General features: G+C 35.9%; 1 protein-coding gene across 2 annotated transcripts in view; it reads left to right on the top strand.

The window, feature by feature from the left end:
• The window catches only part of FHL5 (four and a half LIM domains 5), a 41212-nt gene extending 21879 nt beyond the window's left edge, over nt 1-19333 (top strand). For both annotated transcript variants that reach the window (XM_060616217.3, XM_060616216.3), the window contains 5 exons: nt 7327-7497; nt 8330-8504; nt 9458-9627; nt 13806-13992; nt 19100-19333. In XM_060616217.3, coding sequence (XP_060472200.1) covers nt 7339-7497; nt 8330-8504; nt 9458-9627; nt 13806-13992; nt 19100-19263 — 855 coding nt within the window. In that variant the 5' untranslated portion in view covers nt 7327-7338 and the 3' untranslated portion in view covers nt 19264-19333. The remainder of the gene's footprint in view (nt 1-7326; nt 7498-8329; nt 8505-9457; nt 9628-13805; nt 13993-19099) is intronic.
• The last annotated feature ends 4321 nt before the right edge of the window (nt 19334-23654 follow it).

Genomic DNA, 23654 nt, shown 5'->3' on the forward strand with positions numbered 1-23654 from the left:
CACCTTCAAAATAGTGAGTCTCCAAGTCTATGAACATGGTCTATCTTTCTACTTATGTATTTGTGTTTTCTTTATATTCTTTCAAAGTGTTCTGTGTAGGGGTTTCATACATGCTTATTATATTTATTACAAGGTATATGAGGGTTTGGTAATGGTATACAGCTTTTATTTCATTTTGTTTGCTGTTATGTAAGAATACAATAGATTTTTGTATATAAACATTTTATCTAGCAACTCTGTTAACTCACTTACAAATTCTAATTGTTTATTATAGAATCATTTAGATTCTCTTCACACAAAATCAGCCATCAGAAAATAATGACAGTTATTTGTTCTCTTTTAATTCTGATATTTTTCTTTTTCTCATCTTAGTGCACAGGCTATGACTTCTGGTATAGAACTGAATAAACGTGATCACGGGCATTCTTTTTCTGTTTCTGATCTCAGCGTAAAAGCTATCAGCATTCACCATTATATATGTTTGCTATATATTTTTAAATTACATTGAGGAAATTCCTTTTATTCTTAGTTTGCTAAGTTTTTTATTTTGAATTGAAGTCAAATTTCATCAAAAGTCTTTTCTGCATCTGCTGAGATAATTATATGGCTTTCTCTTTTATTTGATAAATGTGGTGAAATACAGTGATTCTCTTTTTAATTTTAAACCAAAACTGCATTCTTGGGATAAATGCAATTTATCATGACATGATTAACATTTTTATATATTACTAGAGATAATTGGTTATTATTTGAGTAAAGATTGTATGTACTGCAAAATGTATTATTTATTTTAAGTGTAATTGGCCTATAAATTTTTTCTCTAATGTTTTCAGATTTTGGTATCAGCTTAATGGGTTCAAAACTAACATGTTTCCTGCTTATAATATTTGGCATAATTTATTAAGATTAGTATTATCTCTTGAGGCTTGGTAAGATTCACAAGTGAAGCCATTTTGGGCTTGCATTTTACTGTGTAAATAGGCTTTTAATGATAAATTTAGTTTCTCTGATAGTTACCAACTAGTTGAAATGTTATATTCTTGTACCAGTTTTAATATTTACTTATTTTAGAAGTTTCCTGTTTTATCCAATTTTTCTAATTCCTTAGCTAAAGTTATTCCATATAGTCAATATTTATTTAGATACACCTATTTATAGTTTTTATTGTTTTTCACTACTTGCTTCCTCTCTGAGCTTCAATCTGAGATCAATGCTTTTTTCCCTGAAAAACAGTCTTTGGTATTTATTTTAATGAGTGTGCTATTGATATATTCAGTTTCTGATTGTCTGAAAAATATCTTTTTTCGCCTTCATTATTGAAAGCTATTTTATCTGAGTATAGATTTCTAGGTTGGCTTCTAATTTCTTTCAGCAATTTTACCTTGTCTTTCTATTGTCCAGCTTCCATTTTTTTCTGTTGAGAAGTAGGTAACTTCTTTATTTGTTGTTACACCAAAAGTAATACTTTTACCCCATGTGTTAGATGTCATTTGTCTTTGGTTTTTAGTGGTTTTACCCCGAGATGACTCAGTGGGTGTGTTTTTAGGCTGGTTGAGGTTCTTGGTTTTTGCTTTCTTTTTTTAAATTTGTAGCATGATGTCATTTGTCAGTTTTGGAGGACTTGCCATTATTTTTTCAATAAGAATTCTCCTCATATTCCCCCATAAAACGTGTAAAACACACTTTTTTACATAGGAAGAAAAATAATATTTCTTGACCAAATGGCATATTGAAAAATGGAATCCAGGGGCACCTGGGTGGCTCAGTCAGTTGGGTGTCCGACTTCAGCTCAGGTCATGATCTCACAGTCTGTGAGTTCGAGCCCCACTTCAGGCTCTGTGCTTACAGCTCAGAGCCTGGAGCCTGCTTCAGATTCTGTATCTCCCTCTCTTTCTCTGCCCCTCCCACACTCATGCTCTGTCTCTCTCTGTCTCAGAAATAAATAAACATTAAAAAATTTAAAAAAAAGAAAAATGGAATCCTAATTGATTTGCCTATTTGTGGTATGTCTATCATGCAATCCTTTCTATCGTTATTTTTAAATTAATTTTTATAAGTCTCAGCTCAAAACATTTCACGTACCTATTTCCAGTCATCAGTGGTCATTTCCTTTTCTATAGAAAAAAAAATATATATGTTCAACTCCCGCTTGAAACTTAAACCACTGATGATCTCTCCCAGTCTACCTTTCTAATTTGCCCTCCAATATTTGCCTCCTTGTGCCCTGAAAGCCACTGAATAAATTACTTGCTGCTTCCCGTGCCTACCTCGCATATCCAAGTATGAATGTCTATCCTAATTCTGCTGCTCTATCTTAATGCCCTTCCCCACATCTCCAGGGAAAGAGAGGTCTGCACAGGCTAAGATCCTAGGCTTCAGTTTCTGACAAGTGTCGTTTTGAATCTAGCATTGATCTTGCATTTTTATGAGTCAGGTGATCTTGGCCTCACTAAGCTTTGGTTTCTTCTTTAAGGGGATAATATTATTCATGAGGATAATAATAGACTTCACCTAGAGGGCCATTGTGAGGACTAGAGGAAACAGTCCACATAAAGTGGTTAATACAGTACTTGACGCTCAGAAACAGGAATATGAGAGATCACTGGTAGTATTTTTCTTATAAAAGACCAAGGGATAGGAGAGACTGCTCTTTTCCCACCTCTACATCGATTCTGCTCTGTAATACAGAGCCTGCTGCAGCTGCCACAATGATATGATTACCACAATATCTCATAGACAAAAATCTAGTCACTGAACCCTGGACAACCTGAGCCCAGGCATTTCAAAATAGTAGAAAGCACCCACATAGGTCTGACACAGTCTGCCAGCAGCAGCAGCAGCAGGAACATGTCTTCCGTTTCCCTTCCATCTTCCAGTTTATACACATGGTTTGTGTTAGCAGAGCCAAATCTGCATCCTGAACACTTCTGTAGAGGGGCCAGGAATTATTTTTAGCTTCCTGACCTCTCCAATTAGAAGGGTAAAGCCAAGGTTGAGAGAAGAAATCCATAACATCTTCTGCATGATTCATTTAAAGGCCACCTTCTCCAACTTGTTCCCAGATTTTTCCTAGCTAAAAGTAACTGTGTGTCCGCTTCCTATGAATTGGTAGTTTTCAAACCTCACTGGACATTAGAACCACCCAGGAAATGAAAAATACTTATTCTTATCCGTTATTTCCAGAAATTTCTGATTTAATTGGTTTGGGGTAGGGGTGCACTTTGGAAAATTTTAAACTCTAATGTGCACTCTGTGTTCAGGACTGCTCTAAATTCTTAAAACCTTTCATTTCTCCTCATCACTTCTTAACTTTTGTTTATTTATAAAATATTCTTACTTTTCCTACTATATTATAAATTCTCTGAGGATAGGATTTGAATCTACTATTTTATGTCTTTTACAACTTCTGGCAGATTACTTTGGAAGTAGAAAGATACTTTATGTTTATTGACTGCATGATTAAATGAATGATGTATTATGCCTTGCAAACAAAAGCATATTAATGATACCAGGCATGGTATCAGGTCCCTGCCTTGCTCTTGTTTGACATTCTCTCAAGTACGCTTCTTGTGAATCTATTAATTGTGCTCAGCATAGTAAAAATATAAGTGGATATATTGCACACAGCATTAGCCATCTAATCAATAATTCACCATAAAATATAACTTGACACAAAATTATTCCTGGTTTAAAAAATAACATCTAAGAGACCTCATTCTCAGCTATGGAAACTATTGCCAATGAACACACATCCTTTTAGGTAGAAATCTAAAATAAAGGTGGGAACTGGAAAATGAAAGCCAAGTCCATTCAAGGCATTGGATTTCTGAGGTATTTATTTTTATAGCTTCTTTGATATATCAGTGTATCTCTAAATCAATCTTCTAAAACCCCCAGTATGCAATGATAAAAATTCTTCACTTAAACTATTGTATAATTGCAGAATGACTTTGAAATAAGTTTGATTAGAATATATTTAATTGATATATACAACCTCTTTGAAAGAAGTTTGACAAGAATGTGTAATTGATATTGATACTAGCATTTCTGAGTTTGTATCTAAAAAAGTCAAATGCTATCTAATTGGGTCACATTGTTAGTATTAAGATTTCTTATGCTTCATAATTATAGATGAGCTTTGCTCAATGATTTTAAATATTTATTTGAAAGAAAAACTTTTCCCAATATCTCTGCCAAATTAATCCTCAGATGAGGGCTCCTGAAGTAAGAATCGCATGGTTCTCATCCTCTTTCCTACAGCTTTACCTATTCGGGAATGATTAAAAAAGCAAGTTGTTTGGTCTGCTCTCCTAGACACAGAGTTATTCCCCGAGTATTTAAAAATATTAATGTTAGGGATAAAGAAAAGGAAAAGGACAGAATGATGTTTAGAATGGAATAATGTTAGATAAAAGGTGATATGACTGGAGAATTTTTTTGCCTCTTTTGCCTGCCCCCACCCCATCTAGCACTGCTTCTATTAAAAGTACAAATAGTTTTAGGGTCACCTGGGCGGCTCAGTCGGTTAAGCGTCTGACTTTGGCTCAGGTCATGATCTCGGGGTCTGTGAGTTCAGGCCTCGCATAAGGCTCTGTGCTGACAGCTTGGAGCCTGCTTTGGATTCTGTGTCTCCCTCCCTCTCTCTCTCTGCCCCTCCCCTGCTTGTGCTCTGCCTCTCTCTCTCTCTCTCCCTCTCTCCCTCTCTCTCTTCTCTCTCTGTCTCTCAAAAATAAATAAACATTAAACAATTAAAAAAAATTCAAATAGCTTTAAAAAGCTTTAGCTTCAAAGTCTTCTTTAATCCTGAATGTACCAAGGTGAAAATCTGTTCACAAGACTCACCATTTCCCAACATCAGAAGAGAACCCATACCATTCCCCCATTTGTCTTTCCCTCTTACTTTCCTGCCAAATTGAGATCAATCCTCCCTCCCTCCCTTCCTTCCCTCCTTCCTTCTTTTCTGTGTTCCAACAGCTTAACTTCCTTAAAGTCTTTCTGAGAAGGTTTCCTGATACTATAGCTCCTCACCCTCTTTCTATTAGTTCCCTAAGAACTCCGTGGTTCTAGTAGAATATGCATCATTTATATGGTTATAACACCTGTATTTAAGAAACTCTATTTGGATGTGTTCATACATCCATAGTTAAATGAGAGACTTCATGAAAATGAGGGCTGAATTTCTCAGTGTATCTTTCCCAACCAAGAATAAGAAAGTGAACATTTAGTTTGTTCTCTTACCTCAAATTATATTCACCATTACCAAGTAAGAGTTAAGCTAGAAGAATCCAGACTTCAGGAGGACAGGGAGTTCAAATGTTACTGAGTATATATTCAATACATATTGACCTAGACTAAATCTCACTGTATAGTTCTATAAAATGCAAAATCACAAGGTTTTGAGGTGTTGAAATGACTGTTCTCACCCTACCCAACCCTCTGATGTCGCCATAAAGAAAAGATGAGGTAAGAAGTAAGTTTTCTTCTTTAAAAAAAATTTTAAGTATGGTTCATTTTGTTAAGAATTCTCTATGGAGTAAGGCCTATTATGTGGTTAGGATGGGGATACTTATTTAGAGAAATATTTATATTTATTGATATACATGGTGGTATCAATATTTATATATTTATAAAATATATAAAATGATATTGTGATGAAAGTTAAAGGTATATAACTTATTTCACTATTAAGAGATAAACACATGATCATTGTAAATGTGATTAAAACTCGCATTTGAAAATCTTCCAAGGGAATCACATCTATTTTCCTCCTGTTTCCAAGTCCTCACTAACTCTCTGAGTGTGTTTGTACTCACTTGGAAGGGACAGTTCTGTGGAATTAATCAAATAGGGAATTCAATGTTCCTTGCAGATAATTTTGGCATGTTCCATTGGGAACTTTCTAGTAGGAGTTTTCAGCTTTCCTGGGAAAAACTCCACATGTTCCAAATCCTCAGTCTCTTCTCTGTTAGTGAGGAACAATATAACAAAACTGCTACATATAGAATTAATGACAATATATATTCAGCAAGACAGTCTGCTGGAAAAAACCATTAAAATAGAAGAAGGCAAAAACGTATGGGAATACAATTTAAATGTATTAAATAAAAACTAGCATTAAAAATGCTGTAAAAAGCATCACACTAACTAATTTTCTGATTTTGCTAAAATTAAAAAAACACATTTCTGAGGTGGAGAATTAGAAAATATTCATAGCTCCTAATATATTCTAGTAAATCCAGAGGTAACGAGTCTCATTTTCCAAGAAAATCAGTGGTACTACCTTGGGGGACAATGAAACATTCGTGTTCAATGCCCAGTTAAACTTTTTGAAATCCATATGTTTTGTTCTTTCATGCTTTCCTATTATAGAATAACTCAAGTTCTTATCCTTGCTTTGGCTTTATGTTTCACACCAGGTTTTTGTTCTGTAAGATGCTGCTATTATTAACCATTCTATATCCATATTAGTTTAGTCCTAAACCTTGAAGAAGCCTGGAGTTCTTTTCTACCACTGATGGTTTGGCTGCACTTTTACATCTGGGCAATGGCTCAACAACAGTCATAAAGACCTAGCACTTGGACCAAATCCTACCGGCTCAGAAATTTTATTTGTCAACTTAGTGTGGGCCATCTAAATGGAGATGCCCAGGAGGCAAGTGTAGCTTTAGCTACAGATTTTGGAGTCAACATCATATTTGGGGAGGTTGAAGCCACAAGTAACGAGGATGTCCCAACAGAAAGCATGTAGCACGGAATATCTTAGGACTAACGCGCAGAAACCTCAGTAGGTGCCCAATAAAGATTTGAGAAATAAAAGAATGGCTTAGAAAATGACAATGTACTTGATTATCAACTTCCATTGCAGTTAGAGTAAAAGAGCCTGTTGTGATTTCCAAGGAACTCTCCTCCAGAACTCTCCAGCAAGTTAGTAAGTGATGGCAGTTAGTGAAAGCCCTATCAACAGTTCATATTTATATCCTTGGGGTGAAACCATCCTCTTTCAACACCTATCACATTCTTATTGAAGTTCACATTAGTGAATGATGAATAAAAGATGTTTTTCACAATCTGGCTGCAGGCTCAATGCATTTTGTTAACAAAACACACAGGAACTGCCAAAATAGGAGAGTAGCCTTTCCTAAATCACTCCCAAATGTCATCATGACTACAGCATATTTTCCTAATTGATGGGGTTTTTTTGTTTGTTTGTTTGTTTGTTTTGTGTAAGACACAAATCCATTCAAGTGCTTGACTCCTATTGAGGCTTTATAATTTATCTTAGAAAAAAATTGTTTTTATGAACATGAATCATTTTCTTATTCACAGGACTGAACCAAAATGACAACTGGTCAATTTGATTGTCAATACTGCGCAGCATCACTTCTTGGGAAGAAGTACATACTGAAGAATGACAATCCATACTGTGTTTCCTGTTACGATCGTATTTTTTCTAACTATTGTGAGGAATGCAAAGAACCAATTGAATCAGATTCCAAGGTAGGTCTCACTTCAATTCCCAGAATTATTGCATGCAAACAAGGAGACAAATGCTTTGGAATGCCTTGTTTCCTTTAGTACTGACTATTAATACCACATTGCTCTATTGCTGGGTATAAGCATCTTCAAAGTTACCATCGGTCGCCAGATGCTATGCTCAGCACTATGAAATATGACATATACTTTAATCTTCACAGTGATCTTAGAAGATAGTTTAAGATGCTAAAGATTAAAGAGGTTCAGTTATTTGCCCAAAGCTACACAGCTAAAATGTTGATTTATTTCTGGAATGACAAGAGTATAAATGAATAAATACATAAATAATTGAAAATTTAAAGTTTCAAAAAACTATATCTTCTGACTTCAAATCAGCCTCATCTCCACTAAGTCCATTGTGCCCTGACACGGTCCATTCCTCTCACAATGCACATTATTGTATTTTTTTCCTTTTTCTTTTTTGTCTTTGTTGTGGTGTTGGCATTTTGTTTAATCTCAGACAATAATAGAATATCACAAGGTAAAAATAAGAATCATTCCATGAAAAGCCCCTCTTATAGCTTATGAAAAGGAGTGAGAGGAAATTTGAAGAAATAGGAAAAGGTTCACTTATTTTCTATCTGTCTTTACTGACCAACTAAGAAAGCCCAGGCTCTAGCTCTTAATTGCCCCAGAGAGTCTCCTCTCTATGGGTAATACTATCAATGACAACTTTTCCTCAAGCTACCAGCACAAACTACGGGTACCAGAGTCCCAGGAGTGTTCAGTTTAGTCTTATAAAATGACCTGTTTTGTCACAAGCACATTTAATTAACTCGTATTTACTGTCTCGAAGGATCTTTGTTACAAAGGCCGACACTGGCATGAACGATGCTTCAGTTGCGCCAAATGCAATCACTCTCTGGTGGAAAAGCCTTTTGCTGCCAAGGATGAGCGACTGCTGTGCTCAGAATGTTATTCTAACGAGTGCTCCTCCAAGTGCTTCCACTGCAAGAAGACCATCATGCCTGGTGAGATCACAAGGGAGTTCAGGTCTCTAATGGAAGCTGTAACACTTTGAATTATGCCCAAGTATAGGAAGAGTATAGTCGCTAATAAAACCCTACTTTTGAGAAAGACATCTATCTTGCTATCTCTTGATTTCACTTAGTGTATTTTAGAAATAAAAAGACCATTTCGTTCTGTTTTGAATGGGTAAAATACAGCATTCTATGTATTTTTGTAAAGCTAATTCATACAGGCATTTTCAACCACAACCTGAGCCATAAAGATGAAATCTAAACCAATAACACTAACAGTGCATTAAGCACCGGTTCCTAGGCATAAACAATGGCATCAGGAAGCATAATCCATCATAGGAGAATGGGGCCAACCATCATTTTGTAGCAGGACAAAATATAGTTTGAGGGTCAGTCATCTTTATTCCTTCTAGGGAAGACAAGGATTCATGTACATGATTATACTTTCAGGCAAGCACTTTTGCTGTTTTGATTCTCTACTAAATCCCTCTGGACATCAGCATAACAACACAGTTCTCTCTCATTTTCTTATTATGAATTCAAAAGAGTTTCTAGAAGACCATAACTGCACAACATCCTTCTTGAGAGTTGGTGCCCCAGGCATTCCTAATATCCCAATACTGATAATTATGGCCCAATCTATCTAACCCACATGCAGCCTTTCAGAGTCTCCACTAGTTGTACTTTCAAATCTCAAAATTGTAGCTTACACAGCATAAGAGTTTTCAGTAAAAGAGCGATTCATCATCATCATGGCTGAACTCTACCTTTTCTTTTTCTTTTTCAGATAAATGTTTTAAAAACCAACAAAACACTATTTTTCTATAAAGACAATTAGCTTATCATCTTAACGTTAAAATATATATTCTAAATAACTTGACATATCTTTACTTAAAAAGATGATGTTTCATTTGTACTAACAGGTTCTTATTTGTGGGGTACAGGTTCCCGCAAAATGGAATTTAAGGGAAACTACTGGCATGAAACCTGCTTTGTGTGTGAGCATTGCCGACAGCCAATAGGAACTAAACCTTTGATTTCCAAAGAGAGTGGCAATTACTGTGTACCGTGTTTTGAGAAGGAGTTTGCTCACTACTGCAGCTTTTGTAAGAAGGTAATTATCTACAGGGGATGAAGCTTGTGGATCCTTCCGGACCATTGCTTTTTAACTTCATTCTATATTTGGAATGAACTGATACTATCATATTATGTCTGTCTTTACACATTCATGTTACTTTTAAATTCCAGCATGTCCAAGAGCACACTGCCTGCCACAGTGAAGATGGCCACCTATTTTTATCATCATAAAATTCTACCCAGAACATGACTTTAGTTCCAAAAGCTATAGATAGTCCAATTCCATTTGCTGCTGTTACATAAGATTTCATGTATTCTGGTAGAGGACACACATCTCTTGTTGAATACAAGATACTTCTTAGAAAATAATTTTTGATCCCTTTCCTTTCAGAGGAATATGAATTTGTCTCACAGAATCATTAAGGGAACCAATTTAAACAGAATGTTTAACTTCTCACATTATGTCCCAGCAACACAAATGTCTTCTTGGCTTGAAGCTTTTATATTTCTAATGAGTAGACAGGTAGACTCAAGAGAGTGACAAGACCACTAGAGAAATTAATTAGACATACAGACAGAAAAAGGAATAAGGGTAGCAAGTGGTTTCCTTTGCTTCCAGTTCCAGAGTGTCATTTACAGCCTTTTGACTTGGATACCCATTGAAAACATATCATCCAATAAGAAAAAAAGTCAAGCTTTTCAAGTAAACTTTCTCCAATTCTTTTTTTTATGTGAAAAAGTCACTCCTCTCTATCACTTTGATAAAACCTGTTTGTATTTCATAAAATAGATATTGATGTACTTGAAGAAATCCTTGACCCATGAGACATCATAAGTTTAAAATAACACTATAAATTGTGATGAGCATGCAGCGTTGTCTAAACATTTTTGATCTATGAGCTGCTTTGGCAGATCTCAAGACTATTTGTATAATTGCATCTGGACAGCTAGAAGTCTCATTACCTCTTTCTATGGGAACATATGCACACAGTAACTTTTTACATATGTTTAAAATACGAGTACCGCATTTGCAGAGGCATCAATAAACTCCTAAATTATAATCATCGGATTATAATCTTGATTATACTATGATGATGGCCGAAATTACAATTGATAGTAACATAATGTAAAACCATCTTAAACCCGGAGACTTCCATCACTCTACCAGAAACACTGACTTTAAAAATGGCTTTATAAGCAACCCTCAGATGCTATGAACCTGCGATATATGAAACTCAGAAGACTCACCAGAGTCAATGGCAAGCATTTTAGGAACAGATTCTTGTAATAAAATGGTAGGTTGATCTCACTGTTTTGAGGGACAATAAATTGGCCATGTTCAGGTTATTTTTCTTAAATACTTAAGCTGAAATATTAGTGCAACCTGTTGGAATTACCTCAAAACCATTTATTGGGAATGCAATATAAACTTTCTTTCAATTGTATAAAGATTCAGAGGGGAATTTCTCCAGTACATCAGTGCTAAGTACTATTAGAGAGTAAAGCACTGGCATTTCCCAGGTTATAGGAGCCTGTCCTATATTTAGGACATGATCTGAAGTCATGAAAACTTTGTGAAATATTTATATTGGGTAGTAGACAGACCACAACATGCCAGATTGTTTTCTATTTAATTTTTAAAACCACAAGCCATTCAAGGAAAGCTGGCTATAAATGTTTCTGATCAAGATGACCCAAGCTGAAGAAAAACAATTTGTTTCAACTCAAACCAGAGACCAAATATAAAACAAACAAAATAGGCAAAAAATACTTAAAAATCAGGCCCTTAGAACTTTTTTCATAGATTTTATTTTGTGAAACTAAAACTTGTTTTCTACCAAAAACAAGTAACCTCAAACTACAAGTGTTTTAAATTCAAACTCCTCGAGCTTCCCAGAGTGTCCTGTGATTCATTGGCTCTTGTCTACTGAGCACAAAACCAATACTGTGTCCACTTTGCCAGAGAAGAAACTTGTTCCAAATCCTGGGATCAATCAGTGGCAAACACCAAACCTAGATGTTAGACTTCATCTTAGCCCGCATGCCTCTTCAAAAGGAACATAATCACAAGCAAACTATTTTTAATGTTCCAGAGTTTCTTCTTCCTAATTAAATAGTCTATATATCAAGTTTTATTTTGCTGTGAATACATTTTTCAAGTGTTGAGTCTTTTAAGCATTGCCTGCTAATAATTTGACTGAACAAATGAAAGGAATCTTCAATTCTGCTGTGCCTGCGGTAAGGCATTTGAAATCAGTAGGGGGTATTTTAAATTGCTTCAGTTCACACATGCCATTATGTTTCCCATTTACTTATTTAGAATAGTATACATTTTTTTCCTTTAGGAAAAATAACTTTTCTATTAAATATCTTTAATTTTTAAGAGATTTGTTGTAAGGCTTAAAATATCTTTAGCATAATCTTTTCTTTTTTTAAATATTTTTTAACCTTTATTTAATATTGAAAGATAGAGAGAGACAGAGTGTAAGCAGGGGAGGGGCAGAGAGAGAGGGAGACAGAATCTGAAGCAGGCTCCAGGCTCTGAGCTGTCAGCACAGAGCCCGACGCAGGGCCCGAACTCACAAACCGCGAGATCATGACCTGAGCCGAAGCTGGACGCTTAACCGACTGAGCCACCCAGGCGCCCCTAGAATAATCTTTTCAAAAGCTTGTGTCATAGACAACATTTTTAAATTTTTTCAGCAATGAGATGGCTTTGCATAGGTTCCACATTTTCTATATCTAGTGAATTTGGATACAACGATCACAGGAATCATTTCAGATACCACATGAGCACATTCCAGTTTCCACAGCTACTCCAGGAGCTCAATAGCCATGGATTCAAAAGATGCTAGGACTACAAAACTGCTATCCAAGAAGAGTTGTTCAATATTTACCCATCTGATTCTGAATAAAGATATCTCAGCCTTTTAAAAAGTACTATTTGTGGATTAAAAAGACTTATATAAGCCAGTTTAATCCATGGGGATATATATACATACACACACACACACACACACACACACACACGCGCGCGTGTGTGTATGTATGTATGTATGTTATGGAGGAATAATAAGCTTCTCTGACACAACCCTAGCACATCACACATTAAGGTTCAACATACAAGCTGTGTTCATTACTTAGAATTCTAAAGCTGAAAACCCACGCAGTTGCCACAGCACCCCATTTGTACTAGAGATAATACTGGAACTGCTATCCAAATGTTTTTCCCTTTGGTGTTTATTCATTAATTCAGCAAGGACTAACCAACTGCCATTAGTGGAAAGTAACCTTGTCTCAATATTATATTACTGGTTAAGTATACAGGCTATGGAGTCAGCTTAGGTTTGCATGTTAGTTGTGTGTGACCTGGCAAGTGACCTGACCACTGTAACCCTCAATAGTTTCTCACCTTTTAAAGGAGGAAAAAATAAGAGTCTTGGTTATGTCAGGATGTTAGGAACATAAGAAAAGGCCATCCCTTTTCTTTCTTTTAAAATAAATAAATATTTTAAAAATAAATAAATAAACGTAATGGTAATGACTTTAAGTAATAGTTCAGGGAAAGAGGAGAACAGGATACGCTGAGAGGTCAGAGAAGAACTTCACAAGGAGGCCTGACAGTTAAAGGCCTGACAGGACTAAGGACTGAAAACACACTTCAGAAATATTAGTCATTATTAGTGGATGATGGTGCTTATCAATAATAGTCAGGGTTGCTTCTGCTGGAAGAAAGGTTTCAGGGAAAAGTAGCTTTTTTCAATATCCTTTAAAGCTAGACATGGAAGTAAGAACACAGTATAGAAAACATCTTCGTTCTAATGGTAGACCTTTGAAGACCAACATGAAAGTTAAAGATGAGAAAAGGAATCAGGGCTCTACTTCTTTTTCATTTTCCTGAGTCTGTTATGGCCCTAATTCTTTTCTATTCCACAATAGGAGAAAAATTAGGAGATATATATACATATATATATATATATATATATATATATATATATATATATTTTTTTTTTTTTTTTTTGCCAGTTCTACTTAATCCTTATAGCCTTTTGATTCTCATATTGATTCAAAAAAAAAAAAAAAACCACAGGGAAAGGACATCCTGACACAAGGGGATGGAGTAACCCAAAGTACACTCATGGGCACAGAAGAGGATCATGACAGGTCTGAACTGTAATAGCTTCCATGGTCACTGCCTTTGTGGTCCTTTGGCAGGTGGTGACTTCAGGTGGGATAACATTTCGTGACCAGCCATGGCATAAAGAGTGTTTTCTGTGCAGTGGCTGTAGGAAAGAGCTCTGTGAAGAGGAGTTTATGTCCAGAGATGATTATCCATTCTGTGTGGACTGCTACAATCATCTTTATGCCAAAAGGTGTGAAGCCTGCACCAAACCCATTACTGGTGAGTTCTTCAGTTTAATATGGTCTGTTAATGGGACAGCTGTGGCTATCTAGATACTTTATAGTTAATTTAGAAAAGGCAAGTAAAAAATATATATAATCTTATATATATATATATATATAATCTTTCATATATATATATATAATCTTTCCCTTATATATATTATCTTTAATATATATATACACATACATATATATGTGTATATATATATATATATATATATATATATATATATATATAATCTTTCCCTTATGTTTCTTTTTGATACACACACACATGGATATCCATATATAAATAGAAACATTACACAGACCCCTCAAGACAAATGTATAGCATAATTAGGGTAGCCATGTTCTATAGAGGGTAATTAATACTAAACCTTATGGAGGAGCGCCTGGGTGGCTCAATCAGTTAAGCATCTGACTTTGGTTCAGATTATGATCTCAAAGTTAGTGCCTTCGAGCCCTGGTTAATGAGTTCAAGCATCAGGCTCTCTGCTGTCAGCACAGAGCCTGCTTGGACACTCTGTCTCCCTCTCTCTGCCTCTCCCCTACTCACTCCCTCTCTCTCTCTCTCTCTCTTTCTCAAAAATAAATAAATATTTTAAAAATAAATAAATAAACATAATGGTAATGACTTTAAGTAATAGTTCAGTGAAAGAGGAGAACAGGATACGCTGAGAGGTCAGAGAAGAACTTCACAAGGAGGCCTGACATTTAAAGATTTGAATGGGAGGAAGGGATGCTTATAAATACAAATCCTACTTAATTTCCAACAAGGGCAAAGGAACCCTAAAATAGAAAAGGTTTTAATTAAATGCAAGGATTGTACAAATCTGAAGCTGTAATAATTAGGGTAGCCAAGGTCAGGAATTAATTAAACTTCATTTTAAGATGCTTCTAACAAGTGTATCATTCTGTTTTCTCTCTATTCACTTGTGAGACATTTCAATTATGAATAGATGAAATAAAACAAGATAGCATTCTGATGAAAGAACAGAACACATGTGACATGATTTGAAAATATCACAAATGATAAATTGATCCAATTACATAGATTTTTCAAGGTAAAATAGTGCATTATATTTTCCTCAGAGATACTTCTGAAGAATGCTAATCCTATAGTAAAATTTGAAGTTGGCATAACCTGAGAAAACCAGCAGCTTTTCTTTTAGGCATTTATAGTCACCTAATAATGTGGCAGAACTGTACTTCTCTTCCCCATTCCTTGTATTCTTAGATCATATTTCATTTCTTTTAGTTCAGTTTGTGTAACACAGTATTAAAGATTATTTTATCCTTTTCCTCCTCCTCCATCTTCAAATATATCACAAAATAAAAGTTAACTCTTCAAAGAAAGAAAAAGTGTTTCACTGCAAACCCAGCTTGGCAGGTTTTCACTGACTTACAAGGGGAAGGAGAGAGTTACCCAGACAAACAGACAAGGTCCCGTTTGCCTGCACAGGGCACCATGTTTTCCAGAATCTCACATGGTTCATGGCTATATCTGGCTGGCAGGTGTGTTTTGTTTGGCCTGCACATGTTTGGAAACAACTCATGTAAAACTCCTCTCTGAGGTTAAAAGTAAATGAAGAGCCTGCCAGGGATGAGCAGACTACCCTCCCATTCCCCTGCCAGGTCTCTGTCATAGGCTCAGCGGCTGCCCCATTGCTCTGTTCCTCACACCTTGTCCCCATCACTCAGCCATGTCACCTTCCCAGTCCTTGCATTGGATTGCATTGGCAATCCCAGACTATCAGGCTCTAAAGCTTGAACTCTTAACCACTCTGCTCTCCTGCCTCTACACATCTGGCAATCCCTTAGTCAAAAGACTAAGCCACTATATCCACCAGTTTTGGTTAGAAAATGGGGCTTCCAGAAATGTATCAGTACTGAGAGCTCAAAAACCTCCTTAGTAGAATCTGCGATTCCTGCCCAATGGATGCATTTGATTTATTCCATGACACTTTTCTTGAACTACCCAGAAAAAAGGGGGGACTTCCATGAGGAAATGAGAAAATTAAATAATTCAAAATGGGTTGAAATTTTCCTGGGTACTCAGTGGCTAATGCTGACCTGCAAAGAGCCTACCATGAGCCCTGAACTTGAGTTTCAATTCTGATCTATCACAGATTCACGTATCTAAGTGATTTTTTTTCTGTTGGATTGTTTCATATCAGTATCTGAGCCTAGCTCTTTCAGGCTCAGACCAAAAAAAAAAAACCACATTGCTCTGCATGTAACATAAGGATGATCAGGAACCACAGATTTGACCCAAAAGTAATCCAAATACAGGATTATGTATTTAATTTAGAATAATCAGTCTTATGATAATTATCTTAATCATAAGCTTTGCAATAAGTAGTGTTTCTTGAAAATTGAGCATTTGAATTAATGTACCATAGGGAGTTCTTATACGGCCATAAATTTATCTGTTGGAAGTTGCACATTCATGCAAACAATGTGCCAACCTAAGAAACTGTATTAGAATATTTCAAAATACATTTTTTTCAAAATACTTTTTTATATTAACTAAATCTATCTGTGAGTCTCCAGATGTGATTTTTTTTTAAATCCCATCAGAATAAATTCAATTCATTTGAACAAACCCAAGGTATAACTACAAACCTTTCTTTTTTTTTCTCTCGCCCTCTAAGATAGGATTAACCTTTCAAAGTTTCTGGGTTAAGTGAAGCAGTTTGATGTAGTGGGAAGTGCTCTGGACTAGGGAGTAAAAGACTTGGTCCTGCCTCTGGCCCTGACTACTGTGTGGCCATGGGTAAGTGACTCACCACTGAGGTTCTCATTTGCCTTACTTGCAAATGAGGAGTTGAAGAGGATCACGTCTTACCCTTCTTCCATGTTTATTTTGAGTAAAAGGAGTTTCAAATGTTATTTCTTGAGAAAAGAATGCTAATGTTCCTGGTTATGGTCTTTACAATAGATAAATTCAGACTTAATCTGGTGAAGTTAAGAGCATAGGCTCTGAAGCCAGATGGCCTAGGATTGAATCCCAGATCGGCCATATACCAGCTGGCTGATTTGGGCAAGTGCTTGAACCTTTCTGTTCATCAATTTTTCTCTGCCAAATAGGGTTGATGATAATATCTTTTCATAAAGGTAAGGTCAGAGTTGTGAAGCAATATAAGTAAAGGGCTTAGAATAGTGACTGACTCGTGGGGCACCTGGGTGGCTCAGTCGGTTGAGCTTCTGACTTCGGCTCAGGTCGTGATCTCACGGTCTGTGAGTTCAAGCCCTGTGTCAGGCTCTGTGCTGACAGCTCAGAGCATGGAGCCTGCTTCCAGTTCTGTGTCTCCCTCTCTCTCTGCCCCTCCCCCACTCATGCTCTGTCTCTCTCTGTCTCAGAAATAAACATTAAAGAAAAAAAAACAATAGTGACTGACTCGTTTTCAAGTGTTCAACAAATGCTAGCTCTTATTCTACAAAATCTTCAGTAATAAATGAAGTCAAATAAAACAGGTGCCAGAGACTTATTTCCTGGGGGACTTCCTTACTGCAAATGACCCTCATGACCTGAGGGAGTAAATGCATCCAAAGTTGAAACAGTTTGTAAACATCTTACATACTGAGTCAGGCCTTCCTTAAATTCCTACTACCAGACGCTTCTATTTCTCTCTTTGTAAAATTCTAGAAGAATTATTTTTACATTTACCACTTGTACAGGCTTACCTAATAAAATCAAGAAAAACTCATGAGCATCAAAATTCAAGATGTGTAATAATTAGTTTCATGAACAAAGATGATTCATGCATATATAGAACATGATTCTTGCAGTCAGCTTATTAATGTTTTGAATAATATTCAGGGAATTAATTGGTTCATTACTGATTTACTCTTATTAGCAAGTAATGATAGCATCATAAATAAGTGAGCAATAAATTTAATCAAGGAAAGTAGAGAAATTTGATGTACGTTTATTTATGAACTAGTAAATTATATGTAAAGACATCAAATAACACTTCTAGTATGAAAATAAAAGTTCGTTATCATATTTAAGGAGAGTTTATCTGAAATAGAATGCTTATTCACCTTTTTTGCTTCCCCAAATGTAATATTTGGAAACTGTATGTGCATCAACACATGAACTATTTTAGCCTCACTCTATGGGTAAGGAGCAAATCACAGGAAGTTCATAGCACTATGATCACTTGGAAAAACCTTGGCAAATAAAGAAAGGCCCAAGGCATCCCAACTCCTTCCCAATCCCTACACCTTTTCTCCTTTTCAACGCCTCAAAATCAATTCTTTAAATTGTAACCTGGATCCATATTAGGGGTATACAAAGAGATTCTCACTGAAGACTCAAATTCTTCTACCTCTCGTAGAAATGTTACAGCTAAAGTGAAGCCCAGATTGAAATGGTGGAGGCTGATAAAGTACTTCTTAGAGACTAACCATTGGATAGCATGGCCTCAGTGGCCAGAGTGATCAGATTCACAGATCTTTGTTGCAAGCCCGGGCTAAAGTTGTCTCTGGGCAAGGTAGTAAGGTTGTCATGTTAGGTTAACTCCATGATAGTCTGGATGAAATTTTCTATTTGGGGCTTTTGGAAAATTGTGCCCCACACCACAATATGACCATGGAACTTTATCTGAAGCAAAACTGAGCATAGGAATAGAGGTAACAGAACTAAAAGTCATTGAAACATCAGGCACTAGGCTAGAAAGTATACATTTATTTTATTTTATCTTCACTTTGCTTCTAAGAAAGCAGAAAGAAGATATTCATACTTAGGTATCTCTGACTTCGAAATCCATTCCCTCTTCCCATGGCATTCTACTGTGTTTCCTTATCTGTCTTAGGCAATCTTCATCTGTTTCCAAAAATACCTGGTTTGTATACTCAGATTCTACCTACTTGTGTAGATTACAGAAAAATTTGGGAATCAGGCTGGATCTCAAGGGGGACCTTGCCCACGGCGACATTCCCAGATGGACACAGGGTCATGGGAAGCAGCATTCTCTTCTAGGTTACTTGCCTCTACATAGACTTGCTCACTGCTGTTATCGCCAGTTCCTAGAAGAGTACCTGATGGAATGCTTAATCTCTTCATTGAAAGAATATTCTTTTCCGCAATTCCTTTACAGGTCTCAAAGGTGCCAAGTTTATCTGCTTTCAAGACCGGCAGTGGCACAGCGAATGCTTCAACTGTGGGAAGTGCTCAGTCTCCTTGGTGGGGGAAGGCTTCCTGACCCAGAACAAGGAAATCTTTTGCCGCAAGTGTGGTTCTGGAATGGACACTGACATCTAGAGGGAGACAGTCTGTCCTCACCTGAAATCCACCTTGCTTTTGTTCTCACTAAATCCAGAACTTGCTTGAAGTTGCATTTATGACTTATGTTTTACCAATATTAACATACAGTTTATAGCAGAAGGGGTTTTGCACACATTCTGATTGAACTGTGTCATAAAAGCTCAGAAAAAGCATAGTCTAACAGAAATGAATATATCTATCCTAACTCACAAAGGCATCTCTCCTTGCAAAATACTGCACTCTGCTGTTAAAAACATAAGAAAATATCTCTTTATTGTAGCCAACAATATGACCTATACCTAGAAGTCATGGATGTTATTACTGAAGACTGCTGTTTTTAAAACCGCAGGGGGAAAAAGGAAAGTGAGATCAAAGTGAAAGGCATACATGAGGCTAATGTTTGCATTCTTAGATAGCTAGCTATAAATAATATGATAGCTTGGCTATTAATGGTGGAAGAACAAAACTGATCAGGGAAAACTGATTAACAATCATCCTACTTGAGAACTGTGTCATTTTATCATTCTTTTATTCACACACACTGACTTTGGAGTTGCAAAGCTGCAAATTTGCCCTCATCCACACTGCTTCCACAGCTGGTTGGTTTCATGCTTAACAAATGGAATTGAGAATTTGGACACTATGGCTCTCATACTCTGCATGGATATAAAGGGGTCCCCTCTCCCTAGGGATAGTTAAAGCATAGGTTTCAACACATTTTGTATCAATTGCATTTTCAAAGCTCCCAATGATTTTTCTAAATACTTACAGATTCCATGAAAGAGAAGTCTATTCTTTCAAATGAGCTAACCAGGAAAATCATTGTCCCCCAAAGGCAAACCTTTAAAGTAAATAGATCATTAAGTCATCACTCGTGGAAATGAGTTTTAGGGAAGGGATTGAGCGTCGGAACATGACTTTCATCCAGATATCTAAAGGCATAATAGAATGCATAATTAGCTCTGAGCTTCATGCATTTTGCCTTCCAAAATTACATAGATGACTAATGGGAAGACATAAAAGTGGGCTTTAACAAAATCTAGTAATAATAAGAACTGAAAAAGATTAATTCACTGCTGATAATTCAGGACCTGCAAAGCAGTACAATAGAGTAATATGGGTTGTAGATGAGCCCTCCTCACCGTTCCTCCACACCCATGCCATCCACCTCACCCCATGCCAACCATGCCCCAGAGTTCCAATCTTCTGCATGGCCCAGAGGTACACTCCCAACCTTAGCGGCCATTCTACAAATAAGTCAGTGTTTATCGGTCACAAGAGAAGCAACAGCCTTAGTGAAAAGCCTGTCACTATATGTGTATCTTTCTACTAGACATCGACTGATCATGGCCCTACCTACCTGTTCCTGGGCAATATTTTCCACATTATGTGGGACCAATGGAAAGCAAACTTTTTTCTCCATGGTCAATTGTTATAGTGCCACATGGTTGGGGTAGGAGGAGGTCAGGAGAAGAAACCCACACAGACATAACATTTTTATAAGTGTCTACTCTCAGATTACTGTTAAAGGTCCTGATTAAAATCTAATTATATGATATGGCTGATTACAATGATTAAAATAGTTTCACAGGAGATTCCATTAAAATTTTAATGGAAACACAATTTTTGAAATAGCTTAAAATGCAAGGACATTTGGAGATGCTAACAATTTAGAGCCACTAATAAAAGGTCAGGCTACAAAGGCTATTTGAAAGATATAATTGTCTTTGTTTTGTAGTAACAATGCCAAGATAACCGATTATAGATAAGCATGCAAAATGTACTGCTTTCTGACTCAAACAATTAGTAATGTTTAAGCATTTTGCCTTGTGTGTGGGCTGAGCTTGCATATGATCAGGCTTGCATTGTATCTGTACAACTAAAATTCACAGAATCATTTCTGAGACAGAGATTCTGTTATCCTTTGATACGTATACTTAAGTATATATTTTTCACATATAAATAATTCCATATATAGAATAAAGCTTCGTTATCACATATGTATTAAACACATACTGTGCTCAGTTAAGAGTTTGAGCTGTTGTGGTTCTGGGGTGGTGGGCGGGTAGACCAGGGTATGGAAATGAAAAATTGCCAGATGTAGAGATCTTTCCCCAAAGCTGATAAACAGCGCCACTGTGGACATAATATACATATACAAAACAATTAAGAAAGAAGACCTCATTAGACTGCCATACACACAAAGATAAAAATGAAAACCTTATACTGTATACTGTAATTGATTTGGGGTCAGTAAAGAGAAAAGCTCTCTAACTGACCTATCCAAAGATAGAACGGACTGCCTCAGTTAGCAGTGGGCACCCAGTGATTCAAGGAGTGACATCTGCACAGGCAGGAAAGCAGTTAGAAGCAAATCCTGTGTGCTAATAACAACCAGATGGCTTGGAAGTAGCAGAGAGACTGTGCCAAAGAGCAAGAAGAAATGAGATAGCTCAAAGAGAAAAGGTCAGATGAAGACAGATATTAACTCTTAGCATAAAAGCTTTATATTTGATATAACAGGCAATAGAAAGTTACTAACTGCTCTTAAATAGAGGGAGAAAAGCATTATGACAGTGTTTGAGGAACATTATACTAATGATTCTGTGTGGCCTAGAACTGAAGAGGGCAAGGTTCCAAAGGCTAAGTCTCTTAATGCAGTAACACATTTGGTTCCTGGCTACAGAAAAGAGAGAAGAAGCAATAGCTAATGGAGGCAAAGAGCTATATTTGTTGATACAGCTGAAAATACAAGTCAACAAATCAAAATGTTTTATGTTGTCATGTTAGGATTAAACATGACAAAGAAAAAGGCAGAAAGGAATTTCTGTTTCTATAACAGATGGGGTGGCCAAGGTTTCAATTTTCACTTAACAAAATCATAAACATGTTATATTGGAACAATCTAGGTCCATTGGTTACCTAAAATATGATAGGGGTACCATGATAGATTCAAAACTTACAGTCACTATAACTTTAAAAGAAACATTAAGAAAAAAAAGAAACATTAAGTTGTACATTGGAGTGAAAGATTGGTCAACCATTGTGAAAATGTATAACATTGTCACAAATGGCCTTGGTTAAAAATGGTTGCAAAATATAGAACCACAAATGAAAAATTAACTCAAAAACATTTGCCTGATGTTAGTAATACCACTTTTGAATTTAATAAAAAAGTATTTTTAATCTGTTTGATGTATTGATAATTCATATTTTAAATAAAATGATTGTTACACTATGTTTTAGATCTAGTTATTGAGCACATAAATTATTATCATATACATTTATAGATAGATGTTTGTTATTGGGATAATACAGTTTTTACTTGTTTTACAAATTGTCATTTTCAGAAGTTTCTTATACTGAATAAATTTGCATAGTACAAATTTCTCAAATTGTTTTTAGAGACTTATTTTTTACATTAACTGTACCAATATGGAGTAGCTTTGTGGTGCTTCTACTTCTATTACATAAGGTAGCATGATGACTTTTACCTTCTTGTCCCAACCATTTTTACAACACTCAAATTAACTATATAGTGATATCATTTCAGGGCATTAATATAAAAATAGCATAACTGAATTCTGTCTGATCCAAACAGTAATGCCTCTCCTGTGAAACTAAGGGAAACACATCTGTGCTCTTTTTTACAGTGATAAAATTTTTAAATATTTAAACTAAGAGTTATTTTATTTCTAATTATCATTTCTGTGATTCTAAAAATATTCTATCAGAAAAAGTTCATTTTAATTTGATTTTCCTGTTTTGACTAAGATACTCTTTAGCTAATTTCTTATTATTTTTATATTGGAGGAAATGCTGGTATTCTTAGTAGTTTTAAAACTCCTAGGTACCCAAAGGATACAAAACTACTGGCCCCAAGGGAAACATGCACTCTGATGTTTGTAGCAGCATTATCTACAATAGTTAAATTATGGAAAGAGCCCAAGTGCCCATCAACTGATGAATGGATAAAGAGAAAGGGGTGTGTGTGTGTGTGTGTGTGTGTGTGTGTGTGTGTGTATACATATATATATACATATATATATACATATACATATATGTACACATATACATATATACATATACATATGTATATATATACACACACACACACACACACACACACACACACACACACACATTGGAATATTATTTGGCCATGAAAAAGAATGAAATCTTGTCAATTGCAATGACATGGATGGAGTTAAAGAGTATAATTGCTAAGTGAAATAAGTCTGTCAGAGAAAGACAAATACCATATTATTTCACTCATATGTGGAATTTAAGAAACAAAACAAATTTGTGGAGGGAGAAAAAAGAGAGGCAAACCAAGAAACAGACTCTTAACTATAGTGAACAAACTGAAGGTTACTGGAAGGGAGGAG

Source organism: Panthera onca, chromosome B2 (assembly GCF_046562875.1).
Source record: "Panthera onca isolate mPanOnc1 chromosome B2, mPanOnc1 haplotype 2, whole genome shotgun sequence".
Classification (NCBI taxonomy): Eukaryota; Metazoa; Chordata; class Mammalia; order Carnivora; family Felidae; genus Panthera; species Panthera onca.